At 43.2% G+C, this 10,787-nt stretch overlaps 1 protein-coding gene across 1 annotated transcript; it reads right to left on the minus strand.

Annotated features, from left to right (window-relative positions):
- Positions 1-2,026: 2,026 nt before the first annotated feature.
- Positions 2,027-10,783, minus strand: LOC122762204 (pleckstrin homology domain-containing family G member 3-like; the record flags this gene model as incomplete). The annotated part of the gene is made up of 12 exons (XM_044017410.1): positions 2,027-3,907; positions 4,252-5,623; positions 7,538-7,660; positions 8,217-8,227; positions 8,344-8,379; positions 8,459-8,539; positions 8,668-8,701; positions 8,832-8,918; positions 9,096-9,188; positions 9,268-9,450; positions 9,525-9,656; positions 10,532-10,783. Coding segments are annotated over 12 exons (3,294 nt in total), but the record flags the coding sequence as incomplete, so codon positions are not given.
- Between the last annotated feature and the right edge of the window lie 4 nt (positions 10,784-10,787).

A 10,787-nucleotide genomic window follows, 5' to 3' on the forward strand; every position in this document is an offset into this window, starting at 1 on the left:
GATAATGGATAGTTTTGTTGATAACCTGAACTAGGAAAGTATCTGGAACCTTCCCTACGAATAAAGTAAGAGAAGTCTTATGAACCTGTGACATATGTGTGGAATATGTCCAGAAACAAAACAATGGTGCACCTGTTCTGGACATGTCCCCACACCGCCACTCTTTGGAAAGATCTGAGCTGAACAGTTGTGTCTGTGTGTATTAATGACTCTGTTTGCGTGTTGTTATTGTTTTGTATCGTAAAGGTTCAATAAAAAATAAAAAAAACATGAGAAGAGGGTCACAGGGAGGAGGAGCCGATACCAGCTGACACGAGGCGAAAGGCGGAGTCACAGGTCTGAAGACACACACTCATGTTACTTGCATGTTTGTGGAACCTGGAGAAATATTGTTTTTATATATCTTTAATCTATATAACGAGATTTAATGATGTTATTATGTATCCATGGTGACAGTGTATCAAAGTGCTCAATGTGATCATGTGACGTACATATTGTAGACTGAACTAAACGAAAATAAGTTAATGCAGTTCACAAGAACACAGCTGGCATTGCTGCGACGTGTCCCATAATCCTTTGTGCTTGACTGGTTATTTCAGTCACTGCTTTTGAAGCTAATGTTTCAGTAAAATGTCTCTGAACAGAAGACAGATTCACTTTGTACAATCTTGGACACTTAGCTTGTTAGCTAGCTAGTGTTGTAGTCAAGACCACCTAAACCGAGACCAAGTCGAGACCAAGACTTTGAGAGGTCGAGACCGAGGCAGTAAAAGTTGGAACGTGGTCCCGGCCGTCTCCGTTAGCGTCGCTTTGCAGAATTTACACGTTTCCTTTTGGAGGTATTTATGCACAAAAAGTCTTCGTGGTTCAGGTAAGCACATTTTATTCTAGATGAGTTGGCTGACGTCTCCTCACGGCCTCTTCTCCTGTCACTCACGTGCACATTTGTGGGGGGCGTGTGAAAGGGGGCGGGAGGGGGTTACAGCCGTTAACGGTGACAAATATTTCAAATGATAAATAAGTCAAGTTATGGGTTGTACCCGAAGCAATACGATTTACGCAAAATCACAGTAATGATATTAACAAGTTCATCCATAAATGCACAGCTAATTTATTGATATCCCCACAGTTAAAATCCAGAGTCCGCTTTGTCCGAGACCGAGACAAGACCGAGTAAAAATGCAGTCGATTCCGAGACGAGACCTTCAAACAGTGCAAGACCGAGCTTGAGTACTACAACACTATAGCTAGCTAAACTTAGCTGTTTCTGATTCAGGACTTTAGTTTGTAACAGTTCAGAACAATAACTTTACTTAGTAGGCGGAGTGTGGACTGTGTCTGATGATACGGATTATGACGTTGTACCAGTGCAATGTCAACAAATGACAGCAAACACAACAGACAGACAACAACGCAACAGACAACAACACCACAGACAGCAACACAACGGACAGACAACACAACAGACAAACACAGCAGACAACAACACAACACACAACAACACCACAACAGCAACACAGCGGACAAAAACACAACAGACAACAACACCACAGACAGCAACACAGCGGACAGACAACACAACAGACAAACACAGCAGACAACAACACAACACACAACAACACCACAGACAGCAACACAACGGACAAAAACACAACAGACAACAACACCAAAGACAGCAACACAACAACACCACAGACAGCAACACAACGGACAACACAGCAGATAATAACACAACAGACAACACAACACGATCGAGCAGCTGTTTTTTTATGTTTGTCTTTGTCTGAGGACAGATCGTAAACGTTGAAGAAACACCGTCACAGGTGAGGGACACTTTTCTCTCGTCCAATAAGCTGACTGTTGTGGCTCTAGCTCCGCCCTGACTGTACCATTACTCTGGTACCACAAGGGAAGGGGACTGAATAATGGAGCCAGTTATTTTCATACTAAGATACCAAGTGTCAACAGGAAGTTCAGATGTTTGTTGTTGTTTCTAATGTGAATTAAATATAAACTTGTTCAGTTCTTTAAAGTTGAATAATGAGTTTATTCATTATGAAACCAAAAGATATTTCAATTATATAATCAACAAAAATACAATGAGCTTTAATCACCAGTTATGAATCAATATTGATCAAGTTTATCAGTTGAATATAATTTGGCGTCTTGTGTGTTGAACACTAGGGGGCAGTTATGAGTTTAGTTTTCTATTTCACACACGACACATGTACAACAACATTTTGACTCCGCCTCCCAACATATTTACATATTGTATCTATAAAACTTTGTAAAATCGTGATAACTGACCTGTGACCAAGCCTCGCCTCCTCATTACGTTTTAATATGGTGATAAAACATCAAAGGTAAAATATGATTAAGTGGATGTTGTAGTTTTTTGTTTTTTGTGTGTGCGGGTGCTGAGTTAACATAGCTTCTTTGTATGCTAATGCTAACAAGGTTTCACATGTCTGGGACGTTAAAAGTGAAAGTGCTGGTCATGTGGTTTGGATCGGTCAGAATCAGAACTGGATTGTGTGTGATCCAGTTCTGATTCTTGAGCTAACACAAAGTAAAGACAAACACATGTGACATTTAGAATCTACGCGTCGTGGGTGAACACATTAAAACAGTGACAACATGAGGAGCAACGCTGCTACTGAGCTAATGTTAGCATTAACGTAAGACTCATCGTCATTAGCTAATGTTAGCTTGCTAGTGTCATTTCATGTCTCCATTAACGTCATTTATCTCTGACTGGCCAGACTGTGTTTGAGGGCGGGGCTTAACCATAGGTCTATGATTTAGGTCTGATTGTGTTATTTTAATATTAAATATTAACAAATATTTTGGTCACAGTTAATGGAAACTATCAAAAACCGTCCTCGGCTGTTGTTTTGGCAGGAAATTGCTGACTGACCATTGGTTCTCCAACGTCACGCCATCTTTGTTTAAATCTTTGGGTTCCTCACTTCACAGTTTTATACATTTATTAAAAACATTGATCCGTTAACCATGACTCAGCTGAGATTCTGGAACTTTTCCCTCAGATTCTTCACGACGCTCTGCTGAGCAGCATCGGTCTTCTGCTCACACGTTGTCCTCACAAACTCTTCATTGTTCTGATTGTTAGCAGACGCTTCCGTCTGATCAAGCTCTCCAGGTCTCACTGACTCACTTCGAGCTTTTGCTTCCTCCCTCAGTTTGTACTCATCAGAATCCTGATAAGCCCGGCAGCGATCGGCAACAGCCATGATGGAGATCTTCTCCCTGCTGGTTGGAGATCGAATCTGAACATAACTGTCATCACTTTCTACTTCTTCTTGTTTGGTTTTCAGGACTGTTTGTGAAGGGTCTGACTCAGGTGCTGGAAGTTTCTCTATGATGACCATCTTGTGTTGTGGGTCATCAGGTAACGGTGTCTCAGCTGCAATAAAATAATCCTGATGGCTGCTATCAACGACTTGTTCCTGGAGCTTCTGAAGCTCTGTCACTCGCACTCTGCCCAGCTGAGGGTCCAGGGATTTGGCTCTGAGAAGCGGTTTGCTGCTGGTGTCCTGGCTGCTGCAAGGCTTGTGTGGAGGAACCTCCATCGATGTTCCTTCACAGAGGAAGTGGCCTGAGGAGCAGCTGGAGTGCCTCCTCAGATCTCCAAACATCTGCTCTGAAATAGAGTGACTACGGCCAACAGGACCTTTCTGTTCCAAGTATTTGGAGCGAAGTTCTCGGACATCAGGCCATGTGAAGCTTTCTGTGGGTGGAGGAGGACTTATGGGACTGCAGGTGCTAGCCTGACCTGAGGAGACCACACCAAGGAGGGGGGTTGAAGGTTGGCTCTGGTCTATGGGGCTCAATGGTGGAAAGGATGACTTGTGCTGAGACACCAGCTTCAAAGTCAGGTTTGGTTTCTCTGCGAAAACAAAAGTAAATCGTCAATCATCAATCATCAAATGAAACCATGAAAGACTTTTAAAACTGAAGAACTGGACACCTTGAACATGAACCCTAAGACTTTTATGTAAATGTCTTAAAATACCTGAACCCTGCTCATTTTCATATTTAAATCAGTATTTAAGTTGCTGTGAGGTTTAAAACTTAAACTTGAGAACATACATGTTCATGATAAAAATGACTCACATAACATTTAGATGATTTGTGTAAATAAGGTATAACCTGTGATTATCAGTCTGATAGCATCTTTAATTTGTCCTGCTGCCCTCTGCTGGAGTGAAAGAGGTGTGAAGGTGTCAGTACCTGAAACCTCTGTCTCCTCCACCACACAGGGTAAGGTCTTCTTGCTGATCAAGACTCCCTGAATTCGCTGTCGCACCACTGGTTGGGTTGGTTTGAGTCGCTGACTGTACTGACGAGCCAGATGAAGAACTTTGTTCTTTGTTTTGTCCACGTCGTCCACCTGGCTCATTTCTTCCTCTGCCTCCACCTTTAGCTGAGCCTCAACAGGAAGTGGCACCTTGAGGACTGTGAGGGACGAAGGATTCTTTAACTCCAGTGAGTCAGTATTGAGGTCAGATGCTTCCTGGTCTTGGTTCTTGTTTGGGATCTTGGTAAAGTTTCTCCGGGCTTCACACGCTCTGTCAACATTCGGGGATATGGTGATATCTCGCTCCATCACCTGCCAGATCTTGATCATTTCAGATGAAGGCCTGAACTCCTCATCCTCTAATGGCGTATCCTCCAGACTCTGAGAGGTGGACTTGAGGCCCTCTGCAGAGTCCTCTGGACCCATGCTTCTCTGATCAGACTTGAAAGAGCACAGAGGGTCAGTAAAGACCATGTGATCATAGGTGTCTGTGGGTACAGTCAACGGGGACTCCACTGAGGACGGGTCACAACTGGAGGATGTGGTTGTGGTCAAGAGGTTTGTGAGAGCGGGTTTATCTTTTGGGATACTGTTGAACCTGCTGACCGAGCTCCTGACCAGGCCAGTTGGGATATATGTCAGACTCTCTCTGCGCTGGAGTCTGAAGTTGGCATCCTGGCTCTCTGCATTCTCATAGTAACTCCTGATTTTTCCAATGAGCAGCTGGTCTTGTTTAGACAACATGGAGTCCCGTCTCTGCTGAATGCCTCTGTCGCCGTCAAAGAGGTTGTCACCCCGAGGAGATAGGAGGGTGGAGTCTGTTGCACTGAAGGCCTCAACCAGATCAGAACAAACACTGGTGAGCCTCTGCATTCGGTCGACAGGTTCCGCGCTGAGGCTGCGGCTGCTACCAGTCCGGCTGGGTAACCGTGGAGAAGCACAACAAAGGGAGTGGGCGTCATCCTGGGCCACACTGCCTCGTTTGATGCTGTTGCTGAAGTGCTGGGCGATGGCACTGGCTTTGTCCAGAACAGAGGAGGGAAGAATGCTGGTGGCTTCGTCCTCTTTCTTTGCTGCATCCTTGTCGTCCTCCTCATCGTCCGACGAGTCCCCACTGCTCAAGGTCTTTGAATCTGAATCAGGCTCCTCTGTGAGCACTGCCTCTCCTTCAGGCCTCAGTTCCTCCGACCTCTGAGGAGATGCTAAGATCAAGGCAGAGTCCGCATCAGAAAGGGATTCTGCTTCAGTGTTTTCTGCCGGCTCGGATTCTGATGTTGTTTCCTGTGGCATTTTATCTACGGATGACTAGAAAAAAGAAAATAATGATAACCAACATGGCTCCTGATCTGTGTACTGAAGCTGTTCATCAGTTCATCTGTTATACATATAAATATATGTATATATATATATATACGTATTGTTCTTCAGTTCAGTGCTGAAGAACAGCACAACACTGAAGAATCAGCACTGAAATGAAGAACCAGCACCAAAGTAAAGAAACAGCCCTGAACTGAAGAACCAGCACCAAACTAAAGAAACAGCCCTGAACTGAAGAACCAGCATAAAACTGTAGAACCAGCATAAAACTGTAGAACCAGCATAAAACTGTAGAACCAGCATAAAACTGAAGAACCAGCAAAACTGTAGAATCAGCACTAAAATGAAGAACCAGCATGAAACTGAAGATCCAGCACCAAACTGAAGATCCAGCACCAAACTGAAGATCAGCACCAAACTGAAGATCCAGCACCAAACTGAAGATCCAGCACAAAAGTGAAGATCCAGCACCGAACGGAAGAACCCGCACTGAACTGAAGAATCAGCGCTGAAATGAAGAACCAACACCAAATTAAAGAACCAGCATAAAACTGGAGAATCAGCACCGAACAGAAGAACCAGCACCGAACTGAAGAGCGAGCACTGAACCAGCACAAAACTAAAGAACCAGCACAAATCTAACGAACCAGCACAAATCTAAAGAACCAGCACAAAACTGAAGAACCAGCACAAAACTGAAGAACCAGCACCAAACTGAAGATCCAGCACCGAACTGAAGAACCAGCACAAATCTAAAGAACCAGCACAAAACTGAATAACCAGTAAAAAACTGATGAACCAGCATCAAACTAAAGAACCAGCCCTGAACTGAAGAACCAGCATAAAACTGAAGAACCAGCACCAAACTGAAGATCCAGCAAAAACTGAAGATCCAGCACCGAGCGGAAGAACCAGCACCGAACTGAAGAATCAGCACTGAAATGAAGAACCAGCATGAAACTGAAGAACCAGCACAAAACTGAAGAACCAGCACAAAACTGAAGAACCAGCACAAAACTGAAGAACCAGTAAAAAACTGAAGAACCAGCCCTGAACTGAAGAACCAGCATAAGAACCAGCACAAAACTGAAGAACCAGCACAAACTGAAGAACTGAAGAACCAGTGCAAAACTGAAGAATCGGCACTGAAATGAAGAACCAGCATGAAGCTGAAGAACCAGCATGAAGCTGAAGAACCAGCACAAAACTGAAGAACCACCATAAAACTGAAGAACCAGCAAAAAACTGAAGTACCAGCACTGAACTGAAGATCCAGCATAAAACTGAAGATCCAGCACCGAACTGAAGAATCAGCACTGAAATGAAGAACCAGCATAAAACTGAAGAACTAGCACCAAACTAAAGAACCAGCACCCAACTGAAGAACCAGCACCAAACTAAAGAACCAGCACAAACCTGAAGAACCAGCATATAACTGAAGAACCAGCACCAAACTAAAGAACCAGCTCTGAACCAAAGAACCAGCACTGAACTGAAGAACCAGCATAAAACTGGAGAACCAGCACCGAACTGAAGAACCAAGAACCAGCCCTGAACTGAAGAACCAGCCCTGAACTGAAGAACAAGAACTGAAGAACAAGCACTGAACTGAAGAACCAGCACTGAGCTGAAGAACCAGCACTGAAATGAAGAACCAGCATAAAACTGAATAACCAGCATCAAACTAAAGAACCAGCACTGAAATGAAGAACCAGCATAAAACTGAAGAACCAGCACTGAAATGAAGGACCAGCATGTTATCTGTTAGCAGGTTACTCTGAAGAGGTCAGCATCAGCAGCAGCAGGAAGACACCTCACCATCACCAAGTTGGACAGAAAGATCTGGACCCTGAGGGACCAGCAGGAGATGGCAGCCAGCACAGAGCTGGATAAGTCCTCTACCTGGTCATCCTCCAGCAGGACCTTGTCCACCTGATGAGAGCACTGTGGAGACAACCCGTCCTCCTCAGCCTCAGACTGATCCTGACTGGACTCCAGCGTGCTGCTGCTGCTGCTGGCAGTGGCCTGCAGGGTGTGTGTGTGTGTGTGTGTGTGAGAGAGTGCTGCATGACAACTCCAAACATCTGACATTCTGCGTCAACAACAGGACGTCTTCATTAAGGACATGAGGAGGGACATTTTATTAAATATGTCCCTCCATTTTAAATAAAATAAGTGTCCAAACTTTTCTGGAAAAGAGGTTTGAATGTTTCATCTTTACTCTTATATAATATCATACTATAATATAATATAATATAATATTATATTATATTATATTATATCATTGAATTTAAATAATTTAATTTATATAATATTTATATATTTAATATCATGTAATATAGTGTAATGTAATATAATATCATAATATATTATATTGCATTATAATATAATATAATTTAATATAATAAAATATATTATATTACATTATAATATAATTTAATATCATGTAATATAATATCATATAATACAATAATATAATTACATTTAATAACCTACACATATGTGATGTATTTGTTTTATGGATGAAGACGTGTCCCATGATGCATTCAGGGTTAAATCGTACAGTTGAAGCTCATCTTACCTGTAAGATGTCTGATGTCAGCAGCAGGAGGAGCAGGAGGAGGAGGAGGAGGAGGAGGAAAAGAAGAAGAAGATGATGATGTCGATTGCTCATGATGATAATAATGTGAGTTGATGTCAGTTGTTACCTGTGGTGTCAGGTTTCAGTGTCGCTGTGTTCAGCTCTGAGGAGAAAAATCAAAGGTTACCTGAACGTCTCAGAGCAGCAGATAATCACATAATCCCACAGCTGTGTGTGGTCACCTGACTGTCGTCGTCCTTGGCGACGCTCTCGCCGAAACTCTTTCTTCAGACGCTCTGGACTGCAGCGATACCGAGGAGGATCTGTGCGGGAGAAGGACAGGAAGTGACCTCACATATTCAATACATCAGAAAAACATCAGAAATGTTTCCTTAAACTAATATGAATCATTATTATATGACAATCACTATGATTGTCAACATTTACTCACGTATGGAATCCATTTCTAAGATGGCGTCTTTAGCCTGAAACAGAGACACGTGTACTGGTTTAAACCTGGTTTAAACCTGGTTCTACTGGTCTACACTGGTTTCTACTGGTCTACACTGGTTTCTATTGGTCTACACTGGTCTAAAACAGTTTCTGGCTCCTGACCTTCTGTGGGATAATGGCGTGGTGATTTTCCAGAATGATACGTTTGATGTGATGAGCCCACAACTTCTTCTCCTCCACAGTCTTTGCCTGTTTGTTTCACAGATTAATGAATAAAGAGAAAAAACAGCCAAATTAACTGCAGATGAACTGTAGATTAACTGCAGATGAATGGTAGATTACCAGTAGATTAACTGCAGATGAACTGTAGATTAACTGCAGACTACTACTATCTGACCTAATCTATTCAGATTAACAGATTGTCACCTGGACCGTGTGTGGTTGTTTGGGGTGTTTGTAATGAGTGACGCTGAAGCTCAGAGAGTCTTTGGCACTTTCGATTAACATCAGCGTGGAGCACTAAAACCAGACCAGAACAAAAACCACATCAGTCCCAAACATTCATGTCATTGTAATCCCACTCTTCTGCTTTCCTCACCGTGATGTGCGTCTTGTAGACGTAGTGTTCTCCGCGGCGTTTGGTGATGAGCAGCATGCGATCAAACAGGAACAACGTTCTCTCGTTTTTGGCTCGATGAACTTTGAAGGTTCCCTCCAGAACCAGTTCTCCGTACGTCGTGAGGTCTGGACCTTTCCAGTTCAGCAGCAGAGACTGAACCTCCTGGAGGAAACACTGGTTTCATTCTGGTCTTCTGTTTGTTTGTTTGTTTGTTTGTTTGTTTGTTGGAGGCTAACCTGTAGTCTGACTGCGTGTTCGTGTTTCCTCTTCATCTCGTTGATGTACCAGGCCACGCCCGTCATCGTGTAGATGGCCTCCTCCACCACCTCGTAACCCTCCTCCTCAGGGTCAAAGTGCTTCGCTATCTCCTGCACGACAACATCAACGATAACAACATCAACAACAAGGACAACAACATCAACGACAAGGACAACAACATCAACAATGTCCACATCAACGACAACATCAACAACGTCCACATCAACAACAAGGACAACAACATCAGCGCAACAACGCCAAAGACAACATCAACAACGACAACAACATCAATGACAAGGACAACATCAACAACGCCCACATCAACAACAACATCAACAACATCAACAGCGCCAACAACGCCAACATCAACAACGCCCACATCAACGACAAGGACAACAACAAGGACAACATCAACGACAACAACATCAACAACAAGGACAACAACATCAACGAAAGGACAACATCAACAATGTCCACATCAACGACAACATCAACAACGTCCACATCAACAACATCAACAACAAGGACAACAACAACGTCCACATCAATGACAAGGACAACATCAACAACAACAATCACATCAACGACAAAAACTACACTTCCAGTATGTGGACTCATCTCATCATGTTCTCAGGAATTTGTACATTTCAGTGTTAAAATTGTTTGTTTATTGATATATTTTTAAATCTTCTACATCGTTTAACTGTTTTGTTAATACATATTTCGTTTTTGGGTTTAATTGAGACTTGTGTAACATTTGTTATCATTGTGTCATTTTTATCATGTAAATGGAGGGAGAAAAATATGGGCCTAAAAAAATCAGCTGCACGTACCAGACATCGGCTAAATCTGATGCCAAACAAATCAGAATTGGCACCGGCCATAAAAAACCTGTATCAGTCGACCACTAGTGTGAGACACAGGTGAGACAGGTGTGAGACACAGGTGAGACAGGTGTGAGACACAGGTGAGACTGGATCGTTACCTGGAGCAGCAGGTGATATTTGAGGATCCTCTGAACCGGTTTGAGCAGATATGAACCCAGAGGAAGTGACCGCTTCAGCCGCGCCTGACGCTCACGGAAAAACTGGACCAGAGATTTGTTCCTCATGCACTCAGTGAGAGCAGCCACTGATCTGCAGGAGTGAACGGGTGAACGAGTGAAAACAAACAGATGTGAGCGGGTGAACACAAACAGGAGTGAACAGGTGAACGAGTGAAAACAAACAGATGTGAACGGG

The sequence above is a fragment of the Solea senegalensis genome, unplaced genomic scaffold, assembly GCF_019176455.1.
Source record: "Solea senegalensis isolate Sse05_10M unplaced genomic scaffold, IFAPA_SoseM_1 scf7180000015406, whole genome shotgun sequence".
Classification (NCBI taxonomy): Eukaryota; Metazoa; Chordata; class Actinopteri; order Pleuronectiformes; family Soleidae; genus Solea; species Solea senegalensis.